Source organism: Dipodomys merriami, unplaced genomic scaffold, assembly GCF_024711535.1.
Source record: "Dipodomys merriami isolate MVZ:Mamm:240054 unplaced genomic scaffold, mDipMer1.0.p SCAF_3, whole genome shotgun sequence".
Classification (NCBI taxonomy): domain Eukaryota; kingdom Metazoa; phylum Chordata; class Mammalia; order Rodentia; family Heteromyidae; genus Dipodomys; species Dipodomys merriami.
In genome coordinates, this window is record NW_027204492.1 from 84,592,892 (window position 1) to 84,617,942 (window position 25,051).

The 25,051-nt window shown below is 48.4% G+C and overlaps 2 protein-coding genes across 3 annotated transcripts; one reads left to right on the plus strand and one right to left on the minus strand.

Annotated features, from left to right (window-relative positions):
* Positions 1-1,037: 1,037 nt before the first annotated feature.
* On the plus strand, positions 1,038-20,613 carry Prickle3 (prickle planar cell polarity protein 3). Of its 2 annotated transcripts, XM_070040465.1 has the most exons (9): positions 1,038-1,252; positions 2,344-2,429; positions 3,680-3,863; positions 14,161-14,274; positions 14,562-14,699; positions 16,549-16,752; positions 16,840-17,026; positions 18,818-19,117; positions 19,586-20,613. In XM_070040465.1, the coding sequence occupies exons 1-9, from the start codon at positions 1,211-1,213 to the stop codon at positions 20,176-20,178; spliced, it is 1,848 nt and encodes a 615-aa protein (XP_069896566.1). In that variant the 5' UTR covers positions 1,038-1,210; the 3' UTR covers positions 20,179-20,613. The 2 variants fall into 2 exon arrangements, with proteins under 2 accessions (XP_069896566.1, XP_069896565.1); XM_070040464.1 differs by having other exon boundaries at positions 1,168-2,429.
* Plp2 (proteolipid protein 2) lies at positions 20,588-24,178 on the minus strand. The gene is made up of 5 exons (XM_070040466.1): positions 23,938-24,178; positions 22,552-22,704; positions 22,347-22,442; positions 21,812-21,902; positions 20,588-20,968 (listed from the first exon to the last, which is right to left on the minus strand). Exons 1-5 carry the CDS (start codon positions 24,031-24,033, stop codon positions 20,946-20,948), a joined length of 459 nt encoding a protein of 152 aa, XP_069896567.1. The 5' UTR covers positions 24,034-24,178; the 3' UTR covers positions 20,588-20,945.
* Between the last annotated feature and the right edge of the window lie 873 nt (positions 24,179-25,051).

Sequence of the window (25,051 nt, forward strand, 5' to 3'; positions counted from 1 at the left end):
CCTCAAGTCCTCACGGGATCCCACGAAGATGACTCCACATAGGAGACCTCATCCTACATAACTCTCACTCCTCATATTGGGGTCCAGCAGACCCCTCTCCATACTGGTAAGACCGTGAGATTGGCTGGGCAGGAAGGCTGGGCACCCATAGATCTCCATAGCTGAATAATTTATTTTTTCCTCTTTCCCTCTCCCCAGCTCCTCCCTGGAACGAGGAGGGGTGGGAAGTGACTGAGCTGTCTATACCGGGGTGGAGGAAGTTCCCTGGCGCCTAAGATGAAAGATCGGGCCGCCGGCAGCCGCCTCCGTGCTTAATTAAAGACCCGGGCCAGGCGCCTGGGTTCTGAGTCCTTGATTGTGGATGCCGAGACCCCCTCCTCCCACCCAGAAGCTCCCAGACTGCTGAGAGCATGAAAAAGAGAGCTAAAGGAAAGGAATGTGTAACTGAAGAGAATATGGGGGTCGGGGGAAGGTTTTAGAACCTACTTTTCTGGGCTTAGGGTCCACAATGGGTGGGCCTGTAAAGAATAGCGAGGGAGTCGGGGAGAGAGCCTCAGATTCTGGCCAGTGATTTTTAGCCCCTTCCTCAGAAATCTCAAAATCCTGGCTCTTGGAGGGGAACGGGAAGGGAAATTCTAGCCGGATGGTGAAATCCACGCACTGCCAGCTTGAACTGCGAATGTTATTCGAGCCATTCGTCCGGGAGAGTCGGGGGGAGAAGGTTTGAGAAGAGGCTAAGAAGTGGCTTTAATCCGTATGTCTTTATCCCCTGCCCCAAATACCCAAGACAAATCGACACTACGCGTCAATACAAGCACCCGGGAGCGCCACCCCTTCTACTCAGGTCACCACCTCCAAGCCCTCTTAGCCCCTCCCCGTCAGCCTCCAAGCCCAGAGTCTGCGTGGCATAGTGGGGTTCTGGAGGCTGTGCCTCCAGACGCCTGGCTCTGGCCCCAAGCAAGAGGACAGCGGACTTTTCTGTAAAGTTCTTCCGGGCTGCAAGCTGGCAGTGCCCAACACCTTTGGGTAGAGGACACAGTTGGCAGCCGAGAGCCAACAGGCCTGGGGGCGGGCTCTACGGGGTGCGGCTCCTCCCACGCCGGAGTCAGGTTTACGGAACCGAGTTGCCAGGCCGGACGCACTGCGGCCTGGCGGCGGGGAGAACTTCTTTCGCCTGACCCGGCCCAGACTGACCCTGTCCAGACGCACCATGTTCGCGCGTGGGTCGCGGAGGCGCCGCTCTGGGCGTGCGGTGAGCAGGATTCTGGGCAGCAGTGGATGGGGGCAGGGGTAAACTGAGGCCCAGGCAAGCGGGCCGAGCACGGGGATAGCAATGAGAAGCCCCAGAGAGAGTGTGAGAATTCTCATCCCCAGCTTTCGTAGAGTGGGCACTAGGACTAGCGGACGCTCATGGATTGAAGGAACTGGTGTGGATTCGGTGGCTCTTGCTGCCTAGTCACATCTAGGAACACCTTAATCAACACCTCCTAAGAGACTTTGTGTGTTCTCTCCAGTGAATTGACAGAGGATTCTAAGGGTCAAAAGATTGGGTTTGGACGTCAGGATGAGCAGGAACCTCCTGAGCTTCTGAAGCAAGGGATTTTGTATCTTTGGGACTTACAGATTTAGGAATGGGAGCACTACACTGGTCCAGTGCCCCAATTTATGAGTGAGGGACTGAGATTTGGAGACTCAGAGTTTCTAAGCTTCCACCTGAGCCTGGAAATTTTTGCCTTCCTGGGTAGAAGGGTCTGGGTTTGGTGGGCCAGAAGAGATAATAGTCCTAGGATGAGGGGTAAAGACTAGGCTTCTTGGACTAGGGGTTCTTCAATGGAGCAGGAGTGGCCTGAGGTCCTGGGAGATCTTCAGTTTCTTAAATTGGGGAGAACAGGGGTTTTAGGGAGGGCTCTTGAACTACTGAAGGGAAGAACAGGGTCTCAGACTTCTACCCCAGGGAATTGAAGTGCTACTGCCCTCCTAGGTGAAGAGGCCAGGATGAAGCTTGGGAATGGATGTCCAGATTAGGGGCTCTGCTCTAGTGGGAAGAGTATGGGATTCTTTCTGATGGATGGAAGGTTTGAGATCTGGCATAGGGGACAAGCCAACCCCAGAATGCTGAATTTCTTGCAAAAGGGGCACATAGTGAGGTGGACTCTGCTGCCCCACCTCTGGCTGGGTTGTGTCCCCCTCCCCCACACTCTAAGCACTGTCTCAGCCTGCCCAGAGCTGCCCTTGTGGGACAGGCCCCAGCGTGTGGTCTTGGGCTTGGGCGTGGAGGGAAGGGCGTTGACGTCTCCCTCCCTGCTTGGGCACCTCTTTGGGGCTCTGCTCCCGCCCCTACAGCCTGCAGAGGCAGAAGATCCAGACCGAGGCCAACCTTGCAACACCTGTAGGGAACAGTGCCCAGGCTTCCTGCTGCATGGCTGGAGGTAAGTGACCCGCCTCAGGGCTTCACCTTTGCCAGAGCTCCGCCCTCTGGGGACTTGGGGGCGGGATGCTTAGGCCATACCTCTAGGCTTGAGCTCTGTTCATACACTCACCTCAACAGGAAAAAGAACCTCAAGCACAGATTGAGGGTCTTGCCACCTGACTCGTTCCCAGTCGTTCAATTCCCAGGAAAGTTCTACTCACTACACAACCTCGATTCTAAGAATCCTCCCCAAATCTCTGAGTCTCAGATCTTGGGAATATCCTCTGTCTGCGGCTTTCAGTACCATCCCTGGAATCATCTCCTCCACCTTTTTAGGCTTTTAGTTCTCCCACACTCACTGTCCTATTCTCCTACTAAAACCCTGCATTCAATGACCCAGATAGTGGCTGGACAACAGTGGCTCATGCCTGTAATCCTAGCTACTCAAAAACTGAGATCTGAGGATCATAGTTCGAAACCAAGCCAGACAGGAAAGTCTGTAAGACTCAACTCCAATTTACCACCAAGTGGCCCAAGTGTTAGAGCACTAGCCTTGAGCAAAGACGCTCAGGGACACTGTCCAGGCCCAGATTTCAAGCCTGAGTATTGGCACCAAAAAGAGTCTCAGAAAGTATCACAGACCATAGTCCCACAGGCTGATAGTCACTTTCACACACACACACACGCACACACACACACACACACACACACACACACACACACACACACACACACATACATTCAGAGTCTTATCACAGGGGAAAGGCCACTTTCAGGGAGAGTTCCCCCACAAAGCACTTCTAAGCCTTTCCTAGGGGAAGTGTCTAGATTTAGAACTCCAATCTCAGGTCCAGAGGCCCACCCTTCTCGGGCTCTCTGCCCAGAGTTAGTTTCTCTCTCTCTCTCTCTCTCTCTCTCTCTCTCACACACACACACACACACACACACACACACACACCAGAGCAGGAAGTTAGGCTGGAGACTCCACCTGTTTAATCAGCTTCATCCTGTCACATCCTGTGTCCAGGCGCATAGCCTCTACTCTCAGTTCTTTGGGCTCTTGTAGCCCTGCCATCAGCCAGAAGCTGAGCCCCACACAACCTATGTTCTACAACCCATGGCTCAAATAAGATCTTAGCTCTCAGTCCCACTTCCTGTCAGCCCTGGCCCAACTCTAGTGTCCTTGGGCCAGCTTTCAGTTGGATTTGGGCTGTGTAGAGGTCTGATTGAAGAAAATTCTTAGTAATTGATACCATCATGGCTCCTCAGAAAGATCTGTCAACATTGCAAATGCCCACGAGAGGAGCATGCCGTGCATGCTGTGCCTGTGGACCTGGAACGCATCATGTGTCGGCTGATCTCTGACTTCCAGCGTCACTCCATCTCAGATGATGATTCAGGCTGTGCCTCCGAGGAGTATGCCTGGGTGCCCCCAGGCCTTAAACCTGAGCAGGTAACCATTCTGCAGTGAGTGACACTCAGGGAGGCGCACATTCATGTGGAAAGTGTTTTTCTAGAGTAATGCAGAGAGCCCTGTATGATCACCAGTTCATCAGTCTGTCATTCCATCTCTATTCTGCCCCTACCTCAGGCTTTATCCCAGAACTTCATTCATCGCATCATTGATTCAGTGAATAGTGTAGAACACTGCTGTAACACTGTTTCATAACAATGAAGAAAACATGAAACAAAGACATTCAATGGCACAGCTCTTGTCTATCCTGTACAAAACCCTAGTAGGCATATACGCGTGTAAACACATGCATACGTCCACACGCACACACACACAAATGTCTTCTCATATGAAGATTAGATTCCTAAATAGAGTAATAACCAATATATGAGCTGATAAATAGCTGGGCACCAGTGACTCATGCCTGTAATCTTAGCTACTCAAGAGGCTGATATCTGAAGATTGTAGTTTGAAGCCAGCCCAGGCAGGAAAGTCTGTGAAACTCTTATCTCCAAATCAACACCAAAAGGCCAGAAGTGGAACTGTGGCTCAAGTGGTAGAGCACTGGACTTGAGCATAAAAGCTCAGGGAAAGTGCCCATGTCCTAAGGTCAAGCCCTAGGACTGGCACAAAGCAAACAAAGAACCTATAACTTTACAATCTTCCTTTGGTATCCTCAAGAAATTAGCTCAACAACCAGTCACAGATACCTTTCTTTCTTTCTTTTTTCTTTTTTTTTTTTTTTTTTTTGCTGATCCTGGGGATTGGACTCAAGGCCTGGGCTCTGTGCCTGAGCATCTTTGTACTCAGGGTTAGTGTTCTAACACTTTGAGCCACAGCGCCACTTCCAGCTTTTTCTAAGTAGTTTATTGGAGATAAGAGTCTCACAGACTTCTCTGCGTAGGCTGGCTTCGAACTATGATCCTCAGATCTCAACCTCCTGAGTAGCTAGGATTACAGGCATGAGGCACTGGCTCCCAGCTTCACAGATACTTAACCTGGAGATATACAAGTGTATATGCACACAACCTCAAGCACATCCTCCCATATACTTTATATCTTCTTTAGGTTATTTTTTTTTTGTCAGTCATAGGCCTTGAACTCAGGGCCTGGGCACTGTCCCTGAACTTTTTCACTCAAGTCTAGTGCTCTACCACTTTGAGCCACAGCAACACTTCTGGTTTTCTGCTGGTTAATTGGAGATAAATGTCTCATGGACTTAACTTCCTATGCTAGCTTTGAACCACGATCCTCAGATCTCAGCCTCCTGAGTAGCTAGGATTACAGGTGTGAGCCACCAGTGCCTGGCTATATTACTTATAATACTTATAATACATGTATTATTTATGGGCTGAGGTATAGTTCAGAAGTAGTTCAATTTTTGTACATATATATTGCAAATTTTGCAATCTTTTTGGACACATATGTGTGGGATGTATGTATGTATGTTTGGGAGAGGTGTTTATACAGAACAGATTTATTTCTCACAACATTGGTGGTTAGAGACCTGAGATCTTGCTAACATAGCTGGATTCTAGTAAGAGAACTCTTCTGGGTTGAAAACTTTTATTCAGGCTGGGATGTAGCTTAGTGGTAGAGTGCTTGCCTAGCATGCATGAAACCCTGGGTTCGATTCCTCAGGACCACATAAACAGAAAAAGCCAGACGTGGCACTATGGCTCAAGTGGTAGAGTGCTAGCTTTGAGCCAAAGAAGCTCAGAAGACAATGCCCAGGCCCTGAGTCCAAGCCCCAGGACTGCAAAAAAAAATTATTCTTGCTAGATTCTCACATGGTCCAGAAAAGTTGTCTTTTTATATTTTTTTATTTTATTGTATCGTAAAGGTGATGTGCAGAGGGATTACAGTTATGCAATGTAATGAATATATTTCTTGTTAAACATTGTTATCCCCTCCCTCATTTTTCTCCACAGAAAAGTTTTCGTGGGGGAGGAGGGTACTAAGGTTTTGATGGTACTGAGATTTGAACTCAGGGATTTGTACTAGGTAGTCAGACACTCTACCACTTTAGCCATACTTCCAACCTTTTTGGCTTTACATTTTATGGGGGTGTTTTTTTTGGGGGGGTGCCTTCCTGGGCTTAAACTCAGGACCTGGGTGCTTTTGACCAGGGAACTGGCTTCAAACCACAGTCATCATATCTCAGACTCCTGAGTAACTAGGATTACAGGACTACCAGTGCCCTGCATTGCTTTAGTTATGTTATTCAGTTATAGTCTCAAATTATTACCTGGGCCTTCTTCAGACTACAGTCCCCCTATCCATGCCTCCTTTGTAAGTGGAATGACTGGTGCATACCACCATGGATTCAGTGAATACTGTGTGGCACTGGGGAAACAGTAATAGAGAAAACATTGGTAGAGATAGGGTAGGGTCTTGATAATTTTTTGCCTAGACTGGCCTTGAATTCCAATCATCTGTTCTCTCCCAAGTAGCCAGGAATACAGATGTGAGCCATCACACCCAGCCTTTTGTTATTATTTTTGGTTTGTTTTCCACTTGTTTTTGAGAGAGGGGCCTTACTATGTAGCTCAAAGTGGCCTGGAATTCACTATGTAGCCCAGGCCTCCTGATTCAATCTCCTCAGGGCTAGATGCTGAATGTACACTAAGATGCTCGGCTTCTTTTCAAAAATGTGTGTGTGTGTGTGTGTGTGTGTGTGTGTGTGTGTGTGTGTGTGTGTGTGTGTGTGTGTGTGTGTGTGTGTGTGTGTGTGTGTTCGTACATGCATGTGTATTAGTACCAGAGCTTGAACTCAAGGTCTTGAGCTTTCAGTCTACTTGCTTGCTGGTACCCTACCACTTGAACCTCACCTATAGTCCTACATTTTGCTAGTTAATTGGAGATATGACTCTTTTTCTGCCTACACTGGCTTTGATCCTCAGATCTTATTCTCTTGGGTAGCTAGGATTACAGCCATGAACCACCAGCACCACGGGCTTTTCAAGTATTTTTTATTGTTTTCTTTTTTTTATTTTTATTGTGAAAATACCATACAGAGGGGTTACAATTACGTGGGCAAGGTTTCAAGTATTTTTGACCCATAATGGTTGAACCTGAGGATATGGATACAGATGAATGATGGCATTATCAAAAAGCATAAAGAGCCAGGCACCAGTGGCTCATGCCTGTAATCCTAGTTACTCAGGAGGCTGATATCTGAGGATCACAGTTCAAATCCAGTCCAGTAAGGAAAGTCCACAAGACTTGAGCAAAAAAAAGAGCCCAAGGACAGTGCCCAGGCCCAGAGTTCTAGTTCCAGGACCAGCAAAAAATAAAAAGGCGGGGCTGGGAAGGTAGCTCAGTGGTAGAGTGCTTGCCTTGCATGCATGAGGCCCTGGGTTCAATTCCTCAGCACCACATAAACAAAAAGAAAAAAGCCAGAAGTGGCGCTGTGGCTCAAGTGGTAGAGCGCTAGCTTTGATCTGAAAAGCTGAGGGACAGCGCCCAGGCCCAGATTTCAGGCCCACAACTGGATCCCCCCAAAAAAAAAACCAAAAAAATAAAAAATAAAAAGGCATAAGAACTATGGAATCAAAAAACAAGGAAGGCAAAGAAGAGAGGGAAGAAAAGAGAAGTGAGGGGGAAGTCTGGAATTGTAAATAGGGTGCCCACGTAAGTGTCTGTGAGAATTTAATGTCTCAGCTACCCTGAAGGCAGCTCCTGAAGATGGTGAAGTGAGCCTTCAGGTATCTGAGATTAGCACATTCCAGGCAAACGGAATAGCAATGCCAAAGCTCAGAGGAAGGAGTGTGTTTCGCATATGTTCAGAAGGGAGGGGAGAGCTGGAATGTAGCCCAGTGGCAAAATGCTTTTCTAGTAAATACAATGTCCTAGGTTTGATCCCCAGTACCAGAAATACTGGAGGAGGGGGGGGGGAGAGAGAGAGAGAGAGAGAGAGAGAGAGAGAGAGAGAGAGAGAGAGAGAGAGAGAGAGGAGCTAGATGCTGATGGCTTATGCCTATAATCCTACCTACTTAGGAAGCTGAGATCTGAGGATCATGGCTTGAAATCATCCTGGGCAGAAAAGTCGATGAGACTCTTATCTCCAATAAACTACTCAGAAAAAGCTGGAAATGGTGCTGTGGTTCAAGTGGTAGAGTGCTAGCCTTGAGCACAAGAAGCTCAGGGACAGTGCCTAAGTCTTGAGTTTAAGCCCTAGGACCATCACCAAAAAAAAAAAAAAAAAAAAAAGGAAAAGGAAAGAGGAGACCAATCAGCTGGAGAAAAGAAAATGAAATGGAGAGCAGTTGGAGCTGAGGTCAGAAAGGTGATGGTGCTCTGGAAAGGATGGGTTTGGAATGAGGAGGAGGAATGCTCCCAATCACAAGAGGATGTGTTTAGTCTTATGGTTTAACAGGACCTTTGTATGTTGTTAACAGCTGCTAAGGATGAGGAAGGAAGCAGCTGATACAGCAAGGAGAGTACTGCATTATCCAGGCTGCCAGTCAATGCTGGGAGTGGAAGTAATGTAGTTTAATTCCATTTTTGTTGTTGTTGTTGTTTATGCTGGAACTGGGGCTTGAACTCAGGGCCTCACACTCTCACTTTTTTTTTGTCGGTCATGGGGCCTGAACTCTGGGCCTGGGCGCTGTCCCTCAGCTCTTCAGCTCAAGGCTAACACTCTACCACTTGAGCCATAGCGCTTGTTCCGGTTTTCTGTTGGTTGAGTGGAGATAAGAGTCTCATGAACTTTCCTGTCCTGGCTGGCTTTAAACCATGATCCTCAGATCTCAGCCTCTTGAGTAGCTAGAACTACAGGCATGAACCACTGGTGCCCAGTTTGTTTTTTGAGTGTGTGTGTTTTTATTTCACTCAAGGCTGGTATTCTACTGCTTGAACAACAGCTCTACTTCCAAACAGTATGGTTTAGAATTGGTGCATATATGTATACATATTTTGTGGTGCTGGGGATGGAAACCAGGGGCCTTGAACATTCTGGGCAACTGCTCTACCACTGAGCCAAACCCCCAGTCCTGATTCTAGATATTTTCTTTTGTTGTTAGGAATTTTTGAATTTGGTTGTTTTTTTTTTTTTTTTGCTTTTATTTTTCTTTCTTGTTTTATTTTATTTATTTATTTATTTATTTTGGTCCGGTCATGAGACCTGAACTCTGGGCCTAGACGCTGTCCCTCAGCTCTTCAGCTCAAGGCTAGCGCTCTACCACTTGAGCCACAGTGCCACTTCTGGTTTTTTTCTTTTTTGCTTATGTGGTGCTGAGGAATCGAACCCAGGCCCTCATGTATGCAAGGCAAGTGCTCTACCACTGAGCCACCTTTCCAGCCCTTATTTTGTTTTGAGACATGTCTCACTTGGTGGTCCCTGGCTGGCCTGAAACTTGTTATGTACCTAGGTTGGCCTCAAACTCACAATCCTCTTGCCTTAAGCCTCTTACATGCTGGGATTATAGGTGCATGCCCACAGCCAGCATTTAACCTTACTTTAAAATCTTCCCAATACCTATCATCCCAACAGAGATAGGAAGATTTTGAGTTGAAGGCCAGCTTGGACCATACAGCAAGACCTTGTCTCAAAAAGTAAATTTCGGTGGCACTGTGGTTCAAAGTAGAGCAGTAGTTTTGAGCAAAAGAGCTCAGGGCCAGCGTCCAGGCACTGAGTTCCAGCCATTTGACTGACAAAAAAAAAATGTAAAATGTAGGTCAGGTGCCAGTAGCTCACACTTATAATCCTAACTGCTCAGGAAACTGAGATCTGAAGATTGCAGTTCAAAGCCAGCTAGGGCAAAAAAGTCCTTGAGATTCTTTTTTTTTTTTTTTGGGGGGGGGGTCCGGTCAGGGGGCCTGAACTCTGGGCCTGGGTGCTGTCCCTCAGCTCTTCAGCTCAAGACTAGCGCTCTACCACTTGAGCCACAGCGCCACTTCCGGCTTTTTTTTTGCTTATGTGGTGCTGAGGAATTGAACCCAGGGCCTCATGCATGCAAGGCAAGCACTCTACCACTGAGCCACCTTCCCAGCCCTCCTTGAGATTCTTGTCTCCAATTAACTAACCAGCTATGGCTCAAGTAGTAGAACACTAGCCTTGAGGAAAAAAAAAAAAAAAACAAGCTCAGACACAATGCCTATATCCTGAGTTCAAGCCCCAGGACTGGCACAAAAAAAGTAAATGCAAAGCAAGGAGGTTTTCCTGATGGGTGAGAGAGAGGAATAAAAGATGTCCTCAAGCGGGCCCCACGGCTCACACCTGTAATCCTAGCTACTCAGGAGGCTGAGATCTGAGGATCGAATTTCAAAGCCAGCCCAGGCAGGAAAGTCCGTGAGACTCTTGTCTCCAATAAACCACTAGAAAACTGGAAGTGGCTCTGTGGCTCAAGTGGTAGAGCGCTTACTTTGAGCTGAAGAGCGCAGGGTCAGCGCCCAAACCTAGAGTTCAAGCCCCATGACCAACCAAAAAAAAAAAAAAAGAAAAGAAAAGAAACGATTACCTCAAAAATAAGTGCATGGATTCACTCGTATGAGAAAAACAAGGCGTTGGAAGCATGACTCCGTTGGTAGCATGCTAGCCAATGAGTGAAAGTGGCAGGTACCAGTCTCAGAACTAAAAAGAGATACAGAGAGAAAGGCAAAAGCAAAAGCAAGCTGGAGAAGTAAGAGTCTGAGGTTCTTGTTAAACATCTAAGGGGCTACATTGCCTGGAAGTCAAGAAAATGCTCTCAAGACTAGAGATAGTCATCGTGACTCCTTAGTCAACAGATGCTATTTACAACCAAGAGGTAGTATACAATTTCCAAGAGGGTGAATGCAGAGGCAAAAGGGCAAAGGACTGAGCCTTCGAAACCTTTCATATTCAAGGGTCAGCTACTTGAGGAATCAAAAGGACCAAGAACCAAGTCATTGCAATCCCTCTCTACATCACCTTCATAATAACAGTAAATTTTTATTTTTATGTTTTAATTTTTAAAATAATTTTATTGAGATTAAGTGATTACATAAATTTCACAAATTTCACAGTATTGTGAGATAGTGATACTTAGTTAAAGTCACAAACACATTCTAACCTTCATGAGTCAAATTGTCATTATCATGGACTATAATGTTTGTGAATTTTATGAGCTTTGACAATACAGCTATTTCTTCCACATCAGGTGGTATGTGTATTTCTTTCCTTTTGCTTAGTATAGATGTTCCCTCTTTCTCTTTCATTCCCCCATCCCATCGCTGCCCTTGAGTTGCTTAGTTCATTTTCATCAATGTCCAGTGCAGCTAATGGGCCCTTCTGTTGTATATTTTCCTCCGTTTCCCTCTGATTGTATGTCCGCCTCCTAGCTTCCCTCATATGTGCATATATATATATATATATATATATATATATATATATATATATATATATATATATACACTATATATGTGGTCAAGAACATGGAGTCATTTAGAAATGATACAAATTGAGTGGAGGTCCTTCGTTTCTCGAGTCCTGTTTACTTTGTCATATCGCCTTGCATTTTGGATTTAACATCTGCATATCAGGGAGACCATGTGCTGTTTGTCTCTCTGCTCTTGGCTTACCAAGTCATTGTAATTCCTTTCTATATCACCTTCATAATAATAGTAAAGTAATTTTTTTAATAAAGGACAAAGAACAAGCAGCCAATGAGGAAGGAAGGAAGGAAACCAGGCCTGTGCAGAGTTATGGAGGCCAAGGGAAGAAACTTTCCAGGAAGAGGGAGTGACCAACTAGGTTCAAGGCTACTGATGTTCAAGTCCACAGAGGAATAAGATGTGAACAATGATTTTAACAATGTAGACATCCTGTATGACCTTAACAGCCATGCAGGAAGGCAAGGTGGGGGCCAGAAGCCTAACCACACTAGAGTCAAGAGAGGATGGGAAGAGAGGAAGTAGAGTGCATAGGAATGCTCACTACACTTTCAAAGAGTTTTACTGTGAAGAGAAGGAGAAAAGAAATCAGGGCACTGGTGGTTCATGCCTGCAATCCTTCAGAAAGCTGAGATCTGAGGATCACAGTTCAAAGCCAAGCCAGTCAAAAAAAAAAAAAAAATCGGAAATATTTTTGCCATTCCTGGGGCTTGAATTTGAGGTCTGGGCACTGTCCCTGAGCTTCTTTTGCTCAAGGCTAACACTTTACCACTTGATGCCAAAGCACCACTTTCGGCTTTTTCTGTGTATGTGGTACTGAGGAATCAAACCCAGGGCTTTATGTATGCTAAGCAAGCACTCTACCACTAAGCCACATTCCCAGCTCAAAATCTGAGACTCTTATTTCCAATTAACCACCAAAAGGCTGAAAGTAGAGCTGTGGTTCAAATGGTAGATAACCTGCCTTGAGCAAAGAAGCTAAGAGAAGAGCACCCAGGTCCTTAATTCAAGACACAGTACGAGGAGAGGGAGTGAGAGAGCCAGAGACAGAGACAGAGGCTTGTAAATGTAGATTCTGCAATTATGTTGAACTCACATATACTAATTTTCATTAACTTTCAAGATAAACAGTAGGGCTGAGAAGGTGGCTCAGTGGTAGAGCGCTTGCCTTGCATGCTTGAGGCCCTGGGTTCGGTTCCTCAGCACCACATAAGCAGAAAAAAAAAAGCCGGAAGTGGCGCTGTGGCTCAAGTGATAGAGCGCTAGCCTTGAGCTGAAGAGCTGAGGGACAGTGCCCAGGCCCAGAGTTCAGGCCCCACAACCAGACCCCCCCCCCAAAAAAAGATAAACAGTAATGTAGGCCCTTGTATTTTGCCTGTTTCCATATTAAAAATGTAGTTACATGTTATAATATGCTAATTGTGAATATTAAAATATTTGTGGTCCTTCAGAGTTGCCTCACTTTATTGTATTGAACTTATTTGTTAGGGTTTTTGCTGTTGTTGTTGTTGTTTGTCAGTCCTGGGACTTGAATTCAGGGCCTGGGCACTGTCCCTGAGCTTCTTTTGCCCAAGACAAGCACAGAGACACAGCACCACTTCTGGCTTTTTCTGTGTTTGTGGTACTAAGGAATCAAATCTAGGGCTTCATGCATGCTGGGTAAGCACTCTACCAATTGGCCACATTCCCAGCCCTGAACTTATTTTGAAAATTTTTGTTGTTTGTTTGTTTGTTTTGGTATTACAAATGGGTCCCTCCTAGCTATCACCTAGTTTTCACCAATAGACACTGATGGCTTATGCCTGTAATTCTAGCTACTCAGGAACCTGCAAGCTGAGGACTGTGGTTTAAAGCCAGACTAGGCAAACAAATCCATAATATTCTTTTTTCTTTTCTTTTCTTTTTTTTGTAGGTCATAAGGCTTGAACTCTGGGCCTAGGCACTGTCCCCCAGCTATTCAGCTCAAGGTGAGCACTCTACCACTTGAGCCACAACACCACTTCCTGTTTTCTGGTGGTTTATTGGAGATAAGAGTCTCACTGAGGGCTGAGAAGGTGGCTCAGTAGTAGAGCACTTGCCTTGCATGCCTGAGGCCCTGGGTTCGATTCCTCAACACCACATAAGAAAAAAGAAAAAAGCCGGAAGTGGCGCTGTGGCTCAAGTGGTAGAGTACTAGCTAGCCTTGAGCTGAAGAGCTGAGGGACAGTGCCCAGGCCCAGAGTTCAGGCCCCACGACTGGACCCCAAAAAAAAAAAGTCTCCGACTTTCCTGCCTGGCTGGCTTTGAACCAGGATTCTCAGATCTCAGCCTCCTGAGTAGCTAGGATTACAGGAGTGAGCCACCAGCACCTGGCCCCATAAGATTTTTATCTCCAATTTTCCAAAATGCCAAAAGTGGATCTGTGGCTCAAGTGGTAGAGCAAGAATGTGATGGTTGGGCTGGGATGGAGCTCAGTGGCAAAGTGCTTACCTAGCAAGTGCAATGTCCTGAGTTCAATCCCCAGTACCAAAACAAAAAAAGAAAAGACAAAAAATATAATTGGGGCCGGGAAGGTGACTCAATGGTAGAGTGGTTACCTCGCATGCATGAGACCCTGGGTTCGATTCCTCAGCACCACATAAGCAGAAAAAAAAGCCAGAAGTGGCGCTGTGGCTCAAGTGGTAGAGCACTAGCCTTGAGCTGAAGATCTGAGAGACAGTGCCCAGGCCCTGAGTTCAAGCCCCACAACTGACAAAAATAAATACAGTTCAAAAACAAACAAAAAGTGTGATGTAAAGCCAAAAGTGATAGGCACACACACACACACACACACACACACACACACACACACACACGAAAGAGGGTGGACTTAGACACTTCCCTTCAGATAACTAATTTTCTCATATGTATCACAACAACCCCAAACCTCAGTTATTTTCTCCCACCCTACCCCACATCCTCCCAGGTGTACCAGTTTTTCAGCTGCCTTCCAGAAGACAAGGTCCCCTATGTCAACAGTCCAGGAGAGAAATACAGGATCAAGCAGCTGCTGCACCAGCTGCCCCCACATGACAGTGAGGTAAGGAGAGAAGACAGGAAGGGAATGCCAAGTCCAGGGCACATGCTGAGCAGCTGGAAAGAAATAAGCAGAACAAGGTCACAGGAGGAAAGGAGCTGGGCCAAGATGAGAGATCTGGACAGGAAAGGGCCACCAAGAAACATTCTTTGGCATACCTACAACTGGGCATTGGGAGAAGAGGTGAGAGTTGGGCATTTTAGGCAAGAGGTACAGTCTGTCTATACAAAGGCCTAGAAGTAAATGTGGTGAGGAAAGATGACCTTTGGAAGACCCCTTCCTCTCTCCAGGCACAATATTGCACAGCTCTGGAAGAGGAGGAGAAGAAAGAGCTCAGAGCCTTCAGCCAGCAACGGAAGCGGGAGAATCTGGGGCGTGGCACCGTACGCATCTTCCCAGTGACCATCACTGGGGCCATCTGTGAAGAGGTGAGCCACAGAAGGCCTCTGCAAGGGAGGACTCTGAAGCACTGGCCCTGAGCCACTAGGGCCTGCCACTGAAGCCCTAGTACATTATATCTAGGGCCTCCTAATGAATATTACTTATTCTTTAGGTCATCCTACAGTTGGGTGTACTTTGTGTCTAAGGAGGCCTTGATCTATCTTATCTGTGGTTTCCTCCCATCCATGCATGCTTGCAGTTGATGCATGTCATGGGATATTTCTTTGGTCTTTTTTTGACAGTCCTGTGGCTTGAACTCAGGGCCTTGGCACTGTCCCTAAACTTCTTTTGCTCAAGGCTAGCACTCTATCACTTGAGCCACAGCACCACTTCTGGCTTTTTCTGTTTATGTGCTACTGAGGAATCAAACCCAAGATTTCATGCATGCTAGGCAAGCACTCTACCACTAAGCCGTATTCTCAGTCCTTGTTCAGATCTTTTCCTTAAGAACTGACCCACAGGTCAGTTCTGGACAAAACTCAGTGGCAGAGGGCTTGCTTAGCATACATGAAGACCTGGGTTCCATCCCCAGCACCACAAAAGAAAAAAGAAAAAAATAACTGACTTATAGTGACAAATCCTGTCTCTAGAGTCCTCCAGAGTGGGCAGATTTAGGCAGATGCTGGTGGCTTACGTCTATAGTCTTAACTACTCAAGAGGCTACAGTTCATAGCTAACCTGGGCAAGAAAGTCCATGAGACTCTTTTCTCCAATTAAGCACAGAAAAAATCGGAAGTGGGCGTATGACTCAAGTGGTAGAGCACTAGCCTTTAGCAGAAAAGTTCAGGGGCAGAGCCCAGGCCTTGAATTCAAGCCACACAACTGACAAAAAGAGTTAAGTATAGTGCCAGGCCCTGAGTTAAAACCCAATTACCAGCATATGCATGTGTACACACATGTGTGGGCAGATTTATCTCCAATGCCTTCTTTACTGGCTGCGGCTCATCCTTAGAACTTACTGCTTGGTAAAATTTGTCGCTAAGATTCTGAAGATGGAAATTATCTTCACAGCTCCCCACTGGGTTTAGCCTGTCTCTATATTTGCTCCAACCCATAGAGGAGCTTGCTCTATGACAGGTCCTGTATCTATGCTTTCCCCCTACTCATGAACTGAGTCAGCACCTCCACACAGGTAGGAATATCAGAATTTCCCTGTAGGTGGAGCTAGTCAAAAAGCTTCATCACAAAGCCCAGCACCGGTGGCTCACATCTCTAATCCTAGCTACTCAAGTGGCTGAGATCTGAGGATCACAGTTCAAAGCCAGCCCAGGCAGGAAAGTCCGTGCGACTCCTCTCCAAATAACCAGCAGAAAATGGTGCTGTGGCTTAAGTGGTAGAGTGCTAGCCTTGAGCTGAAGAGTGCAGGGACAACACCCAAATCCAGAATTCAAGCTCCATGACAAAGGGAAAAAAAGCTTTATCACAGAGCCTGGCACCCTTGACTCATACCTGTAATCCTACTCTGGAGGCTGATATAGCCTTTCAAAGTTAGCCCAGTCTGTGAGACTTAATCTCCAATTAACCACCAGAAAACTGGAAGTGATGCTATGGCTTAAAGTGTAGAGTACTAGCCTTGAGCAAGAGCTCAGGGACAGTGCCCAGGCCCTGAATTCCAGCCCCACAACTGACATAAAAAAGAAGCACCTCAGGGACAGAAGTCAGGGCCTGAGTTCAAGCCCCAGTATTAGCACGCACGCACGCACGCACGCACGCACACACACACACACACACACACACACACACACAAAGATCCATCACAGGGAAGTCCCATGTACAACACTGACCCCAATCCATTGAACCATCTTTGTAATAGTGATGGTGTCTATCATTTGGCAGTGCGGGAAGCAGATCGGAGGTGGGGACATTGCAGTGTTTGCCAGTCGTGCAGGCCTGGGAGCTTGTTGGCACCCACAGTGCTTTGTGTGCACTACGTGCCGGGAGCTGCTTGTTGACCTCATCTACTTCTATCATGCTGGCAAAGTCTACTGTGGGCGGCACCATGCTGAATGCCTGCGCCCTCGCTGCCAAGCCTGTGATGAGGTTTGTGCCTTCCTGGCCAGAGTGGGAGTGGAGGAGGGGCAGGGTCAAGCTCTTCTGACAGTCATAGATGATCTGTGTGCCCTGCAGATCATCTTCTCCCCGGAGTGCACAGAGGCTGAGGGCCGGCACTGGCACATGGGTCACTTCTGCTGTTTCGAGTGTGAAGCTTCGCTTGGAGGGCAGCGCTATGTCATGCGTCAAAGCCGGCCCCACTGCTGTGCCTGCTATGAAGCCCGCCATGCTGAGTACTGCGATGGTTGTGGAGAGCACATTGGTGGGTGAACATCATGGAACTGCTCAGAGGGGTCCATGAGCAGGGCCACAGCCCCACCCATCAGGAGTCCTCCTGTTCTCCAGGCTTCATCCCTCTCCCACCCCCCAGCCCCATCCTTTAAATCTCAGTTCCTATTCCCAGTATCACAGGCCCCAAGCATACATAGCTATGCCTCTCTGTGTCTTTCATTTTCTCTTTCTCTTTTTCCCCCCTGGTACCAGATACCAAATCCATCATCTCAAGCCCAATAAGCAGGTGCTCTATCATTGAACTACCATATACTGTCTTTTTTTATGGGTACGCCAGTCCTGGGACTTGAACTCAGGGCCTGGGCACTGTCCCTGAGCTTTCTTTCACTCAAGGCTAGCACTCTACCACTTGAACTGGCACTACGTCCGGCTTTCTGTTTATGTAGTACTGAGGAATCAAACCCAGGCCTTCCTGCATGCTTGGCAAGCACTCTACCACTAAGCTACATTCCCAGCCAGGACCTATAATCTTGCTTGGTTTTTATTGATCAAGGCTGTGCTCTACTCCTTGAGTCACACACCCCCACTTCTGGCTTTTCGCTGGTTAGAAACAAGAATTTCATGGACTTGCTAGGTGCTGGTGGCTCACGCCTGTAATCCTAGCTACTCAGGAGGCTGAGATTTGAGGATTGCAATTAAAGCCAGCTGGGGCAGGAAAGTCCATGAGACTCTTATTCTCCAATAAATCACTAGAAAGCTGGAAGTGGCACTGTGGCTCAAGTGGTTGAGTGCTCACCTTAAGCTGAAAAGTTGAGGGACAGCGCCCAGGCCCAGAGTTCAAGCCCCATGACCAACAAAAAAAATTTTCATGGACTTCTTCCCAGACTGGCTTCAAGTTGTGATCCTCTGATCTCAGCTTCCTGAGTAACTAGTATTACAGGCATGACTCACCAGTGCCCAGCTACATGCTATACTTTTTTGTCAGTTGAGGGGCTTGAACTCTGGGCCTGGGCACTGTCTCTGGGCCTCTTTGTGCTCAAGGCTAGCACTCTACCACTTGAGCCACAGCATCACTTCTGGTTTATGAGTGGTTAACTGAAGATAAGAGGCTCACAGACTTTTCTGCCTGGACTGGTTTTGAAATCCTCAGATCTCAGCCTCCTGAGTAGCTAGGATTACAGGCATGAGCCACCCGTGCCTGGCTATGCCATACTTTTTAAGTTCTACTCACACAACAGTAGGCAACCACTTCAGGCCTATACCTACCACCTGCACAGCACCTTCTGATTCCAGTCCTCTATGGCTTGGAGCTATGCCCTAGTCTCTCTTCCACTGTTCTCCATCAGCCTAGGTAAGGTCCTACCTTCTAGCAACACACTACCTTCTAAGCCCTACTTCTATCCCACTAAGTTCATGTCCTACAGGGTAAGCCTTGCCCCCATCACCCAAGCCTCTTCAGGCCCAGCCTTCTACTACCGTCTACTTGAAGTAAGCACTCCTTAATGTCTAAGTATGGCATAGATGTTAGAGTCCACTCCCCAGCCCCACTCTTGAAGGGGCACCCTGGGAAAGGAAAGGAGCTGGGAGACATTACCAGCCAGTATTCCAGGTGATAAGGAAGATGGGGAACCAGGAAATGAAAATCAAACCTCAATTTTCCAGCTTTCTCCAGAGAAGGAGTCTGTTCGGGAAGGTGGAGGTAGCATATCAGAGTACCCTGCCTCAGTTTCCCCAACTATTCCCAAGGAAAGCCCCATTTCAAGATGGGTGGGTTCATGCTTGTGGGTTCTGCCTCAATTTTCCCTTGTGTTGGTCCCCACAGGCTTGGACCAGGGCCAGATGGCCTATGAGGGCCAGCATTGGCATGCCTCAGATCGCTGCTTCTGCTGTAGTAGCTGTGGTCGAGCCCTGCTGGGTCGCCCCTTCCTGCCACGCCGTGGTCTAATCTTCTGCTCTCGAGCCTGCAGCCTTGGGTCAGAGACCACTGCTCCAGGATCGGGCCGGCGCAGCTGGAGTGCAGGCACAGTCACCGCACCGCTCACTGGGTCCACTGCCTCTTTCCCAGTTGAGGAGGGGGCGTCAGAGACCGCTACCAAAGGCACCAGTACTGAGGCCACTCCTGGTGAGTGTCACGCCCAGCCCTTCCCCTTCACTAGCTAGACCCAGAACGTTTAGCTTGTCCATCCAAACTCTTGCCACGCCTCTTTTCCCACACCATTCCTGGCCAACTCTCCAGCCCTAACCTGCCTTGTGAGCTCTAGGCCCCTTCATCAACTTGTCCCAGCTTGAGCTCAAGTTTCTCCTTTCTACATCCACTCAGTGGGCCACGCCTCCATTTAAATATACACCACGCCCCCTTCAGCGAAGCCACTTCCCTATTCCCTGGGCACGCCCCAACGGCCTGGCTCTAGGTGATCTTCCCACCTTCAGTCAGGGCTCAAACTTTTGGTGCTCCTTATCTCCCTGCTCATCCCTGTCCCTGGCCTCACTTCCCATTCCTGGGGAATTGGGGTAAGGGAGAGGAAGCCTCCCCACTGGAGAGAGGCCAGATCAGGCACATACAGGGATGGCCCCATCTCTCCTATTCCAGCTGTAGGCCATGAGGAGCCCCCTAGATTTCTGAGAGGGGCCCCACACCGACACTCCATGCCTGAGCTGGGGCTCCGAGGCCCTCCAGAACCACCTATGGAGACCCCAGGACAACCTGACCAACGCCTGGAGGATAGTACCTTTGGTCGTCAAAGCACACAGCGTGTCAGCTTCCGAGATCCTCTGGTGTCTGAGGGAGGTCCACGGAGGACCCTGAGTGCACCCCCAGCCCAGCGCCGCAGGCCACGTAGTCCCCCACCCAGGGCTCCCACCCGACATCACCGCCACCACCGCCACCACCATCACCACCACCATCCAAGCAGACGTCGCCATCGTCGTCGTCGATGTGATTTGGGATCAGGATCAGACTCAGGATCTTGCTCTAGCTCGCCCTCCAGCCCCAGTTCCGAATCCTCTGAGGATGATGGTCTCTTCCTAGGGGAACGCATCCCACTGCCCCCACACCTGTGCCGGCCCAAGGCTACTCAAGACACTGCGGTTGGCACCTTCAACTCCCCAGCCCCACCACTCTCAGGAGATTCTGGCCCAGGCATGATTCGCCAGGCCAGAGACAAGAACTGCATTGTTGCCTGAACGCAGTCAATCCTGGAGGAAGCTCCATTCTCCAGTCAGCATAGATGATGACTAAGTCATAAATGCCATCCTACCTCCCCCTTTCCTGCCACCTCTACTCCCCTCCCTTTAATTTGCAGGCACAGGAGCTTAAACTCAGTGACAAGGCACTGTTCCTTAGCTTTTTGTGCTCAAGGTTGGCATTCTACCACTTGAGCCACAGCTCCATTTCCAGCTTTTTTGCTGGTTAATTGGACATAGGAATCATGGGACTTTCCTGCCCAGGCTACCTTCAAACTGCAATCCTCAGCTCTCAGCTACCTGATTAGCTAGGAATACAGGCATGACACACAGCTACTCCCCCCACACACACACACCTTTGAGGCTTGAGATTTATCCAAATTTAACTAAAGGATTGTTATTCATGACATATTTTAACAATCATTTATTATTTATTTGCCCCTCTACAGCCCATTTCTCACACTGAGGTTATTTGAAGTGGGTCACTCAGAAATCAGAGATACCCACCTCCCTCATTTTGTAGCTTAGGTGGGCAGAACTGGTGTTTCCTTCTGGATGCTGGCAGAAGGGAGGGGGCCTGGGCATACACATAAAAGTGATTACACCCAGGAGGGTTGATTGACAGACTGGTAGACAAAATCCTCCCAATAAAGGCACTTTTACCATAACAGGGGGCTGGAGAGTTGCTTGGCTGGAAGTGTTGTGGGGAATGAGAGGAGTTTTTTCCATAGAGGAGTGATTTGCAGAGCACAGTGAGTGAAGTTCACCTACACGGGACCATCTGTGGGGTCTGCAGGAGGAAAAGAAAGCATTAGTTAGTTTCATGTGCCCATTTTACTCATTCATAGAAATGCTAATACTTATTTCTGTGCCAGTGCTGGGACTGAGGGTCTTGAGCTCTCACTGCTTTCTTGCTCAAGGCTGGCACTCTACCACTTGAGTCATATCTCTGGTATGGCATTTTTTGCTAGTTAATTACAAATGAAACCTCTCCAACTTTTCTGCCTAGGCTGGCTTTTTTTTTTAGTTGCTGTAGGGCTTGAACTCTGGGCCTGGGCGCTGTCCCTCAGCTCTTCAGCTCAAGGCAGTGCTCTACCGCTTGAGCCACAGCTCCACTTCCGGTTTTCTAGTGTTTTATTGGAGACAAGAGTCTCACGGACTTTCCTGCCTGGGCTGGCTTTGAAATTCAATCCTCAGATCTCAGCCTCCTGAGTAGCTAGGATTACAGGCGTGAGCCAGCAGCACCCAGCCCACTTCCAGTTTTCTGAGTGGTTTAATCGAGATAAGAGTCTCATGGACTTTTCTTGCTGGGGATGGCTTTGAACCACGATCTTTAGATCTCAACCTCCTGAGTAGCTAGGATTACAGGCGTGAGCTGCAAGAGCTGGGCTGTGTAGGCTGGCTTTGAACCTCCATCCTCCAAGTCTCAGCTTGGGGACTGGCATGAGCCACGACCCCCAGCAAGACTGCTGATACTTATGATAGTTATAGGCACAAGCAACAGAAATGCCAATAAAGGCCAAAGTTGGTGTTCATGCTCCTTATTCACAGATCCCTTTCTTTTTCCCTCCTCTCTCAGCAACACACACACACACACACACACACACACACACACACACACACACACACTTACCCGTAGGGGCTGCTGTGTGTCTTTGCTGCCGAAGAGGGAAGGTGAAGTAGGCATCATACCCAAAAAGTATAGTAGCCATTAGGCCCAGTACCTGGCAGGTGATGGGAATGAATGGATTAAATGGTGGACCTACACAGGATAGGAGCTACAGCCCCAGGCTAAAAAGCCAGAGAGTCCCAAGGAAAGTCCAGGAGGCTTCATTCTCCCCTCTCCCCAGTACCTCTCAACAAAGGACAGCCACACTGTGCCTGACACATAGGAGGCACAACTCAGACAATGTTCTAGCAGATGGTAGCCTAACATGTTGACAAAGGGGCCACCTGTTTGTGCTTCCCACATAAGTCTCCTAGTCTGACAAGGGAGAGCATTTTATCACAAATGATCTTGGGAGATAAATGATGGCTGAAGTCAGACTTTTGCTGCAGGCCTTGAGAGAAAAGTTGGTTTGCTGTGGGTCACAGAGTTTCTACAGAAGCAGAGGCAGAAATAATTCAGGATCCTCAAACATTCCTCCCTGCGCCCCCATCCATATTACCCCAGCAGCGATTTTGGAATGGCCTCCCCTCTCAACAAGGACCACAATGGAGGTGATCAGGTAGAGGATGGCAGCTATGAGGGCTCGGAAGAAATCCTATAAGTTATAGGAAGGAAAAGAGGATTGTCAGCACTCAGAGTTCTCCCACATAATCCCAATGGCCCAGGCCCCTGCCCAGCCTAGCCACTGTTGGTCCCCTTCTCACACTCCAGGGCCAGTTGATGAATGGTATCTTGGTGTGCCAGTCACACATATAGATGACAAACAGGACAGCAGCAATGATCATCTCAATCACCGACAGGGAGGAATATGCTGATGTAGAGGCACTGAAGCAAATCAGAATCACCAGGCAGAATAACTACAAGGAAGACATGAGAGGAGAGGGACTTAGTCAGCTCCCTGGGGTGATGTAATTGGGGAAAAGGAAGCTAGGGTCTGAAACTCAAATGTCTACCAGGAAAAAAAATGAAACCCACTTTCCAAGGCTGGGGCTGAAGCTCAGTGGTAGAGCATTTACCTCGTATGCATAAGGCCTTAGATTCTATCTCCAGCACAGGGGACAAAAAAAATCCACTTTATAAATGTCTGCCAGGACTGAGAAAATGACACACCATGATTGCTAAGCACTTTTTGTGCGTTCACAGTGCTCCAAGCATTGTCCTAAGAACTTTATAAGTATTCATTCACAGGCACTGCCACTTAATGAGAAAGATACTATTATTAGTGTGTCTATTTTACAGATGTGAAAAGTGAGTCACAGAGAGGTTAAGTGGCTTGTCCAGGGTCACTCAGGTAAGGAACAGAGCTGAGGGCCTGCAGCTCCCTTTTCCCTTCCATGATATGAGCAGCCCGAGGGGGTGGCTCTGCCAGGTGTTTTGTGAACACCGCTGGCGCCAGCTCCCAGGCCTTGAGGGGGCGGGACGTGCGGTTCCCTCGGCAACCCCCTTGGGGAGCGGTGAGACAGACACTGGAGGGACAAGGCTCCGTTAAAGGCGCCGCACCCCTTTTCCAAGTGAGTCAAGGGCAGCGCCCACTTTGAGGAGGGCGGGAAACCTAGGTTCCCTAGCCACTCAAAGAGCTAAGGACCGCCCCACCATTCCAAAAGGACTAGGAAGAACTGGCAAAGGGTGGGGCACCCCACCCTGAGGGGGGGGAACTAGCACTCGCGGCCCCACCCCAACAGGCCCCACCCACGGGCACGCAGCCAGCCCGCTCGCCAGTGCTCAGGCCGTGCCACGCCCTGCCACGGGAGGCCCCCCGACTTCCCAGCCCTCCAGGAGAGCCCCTTTGCTGAATTCACTAGTGAGGCCACTTGGGCTTTCCCCTCACCAAGTTCCCTGCATAAGTTATAGGCAGATCACTTCACGTGTGCCACCAGCTTCCGACCACCATTCCCCTTCTCCAGAAAAAAAATACAACGATTCCCCCTGCACCCCTAGTCTCGAGTCTCCTCCACGAACCCACCCAACCTGTGCCCCACTGCTGAACGCTCTGGCCACGTGGCTGCTTCACACTGATCGTCCAGTACCGCGTGGTCCAGCCACCCCGCCCAGCCTTTGCCCACCCCGGCAGCTTGCCCCGGAAAGCTCACAATCTCAGCGAACAGAAGAAGTCCCTTTCGTGTACGCCAGTAGTTGGTGCAGGCTGTCCAGCAGCCAGGGGCCGAGTAGCGCTCGGAATCCGCCATGGTGTGGACTAGTGTCCCTAGGAGCGCAGAGGAACTGCTCGTTGGCTCGTGGGTTCGAGGACGCTGCACACCCAGCCGTCTTACCCGCCGTCTGGCCGGGAAGGGGGCCCCCAGGGCGAAGGAGGGAGTGAATCACCGCGGCGAGGCGAAGCGGGCGGGGCCGGAGGGGGCCGGGCCAGGTGGCTGCCGCCCCGGAAGCCCCCTTGCCCCGCCCCGCCGATGACTGTCCTGGCCGAGGGAACAACCCCCGGGGTGCCCCATCTTGGAAACACTTGGCATTCCCTGGTACCAGCCGCAGGAATATCGAGACTTTTGCCTTTTGAGATGCGTGTGCACTGGCTCCATTCAGAAGCACATGAATCTGGATTTGGAAGGGAGTGACTCAGTTTCCTTAGCCAAATGCTGAGGTCATGTTTAAGCTCAAGACTGGAGAGGAGTAAGGGCAGGTAAATTTCCCAAAGACTAAATATTCTGAGTATTAGAAAGCTTGCTCAATTTACATATGGTATCTTACTTAACACTCTCAGCAGAGTATGGAATGTTAAAAGTTCATTGTTTTCCCAGGGAAAGGTATACATGTTTGCAATAAGTGAATAACACCATGGATACTTGTTACTAATTAGGTTATATCTGGTTCTGTACACTTTAAATGGTACCAAACTGGGGAGGGAGCAGTCGGTTTCTGGAACCTTATAGATTCTAGAATTATGGATAAAAGATAAAATGTGAAGCCATGCTCCAGTGGCTCAAGCCTATAATCCTAGCTATTCAGGAGGCTAAGATCTGAGCATCAAGGTCCAAAGCTAATTCTGGGCAAGAAAGCCTATGAGACTTTTATCGCCAATAAGCCAGCAAAAAGCTAGAAGTGGAACTGTGGTACAAGTGATAGAACACCAGCCTTGAGCAAAAATGCAAAGGGAGAGTGTTCAGACCTTGAGTTCAAGCCCCTGCACCTGCACCCAAAAAAAAAAAAAAAAGAAAGAAAAAGAAAAGGATAATGGAATGTTACATAAAACTC

Bases quoted from the DNA above. Each gene is read 5' to 3' on its own strand.
- Prickle3 (XM_070040464.1), top strand. From the start codon at position 2,050: ATGGGATTCTTTCTGATGGATGGAAGGTTTGAGATCTGGCATAGGGGA. The intron at 14,700-16,548 runs GTGAGCCACAGA...ATCATTTGGCAG, and splicing joins CTGGGGCCATCTGTGAAGAG to TGCGGGAAGCAGATCGGAGG. The intron at 17,027-18,817 runs GTGGGTGAACAT...TGGTCCCCACAG, and splicing joins TGGTTGTGGAGAGCACATTG to GCTTGGACCAGGGCCAGATG.
- Plp2 (XM_070040466.1), bottom strand. From the start codon at position 24,033: ATGGCGGATTCCGAGCGCTACTCGGCCCCTGGCTGCTGGACAGCCTGC. The intron at 22,705-23,937 runs GTGAGCTTTCCG...TCTTCCTTGTAG, and splicing joins TTCTTCTGTTCGCTGAGATT to TTATTCTGCCTGGTGATTCT. The intron at 20,969-21,811 runs GTAAGTGTGTGT...TTCCTCCTGCAG, and splicing joins ACACACAGCAGCCCCTACGG to ACCCCACAGATGGTCCCGTG.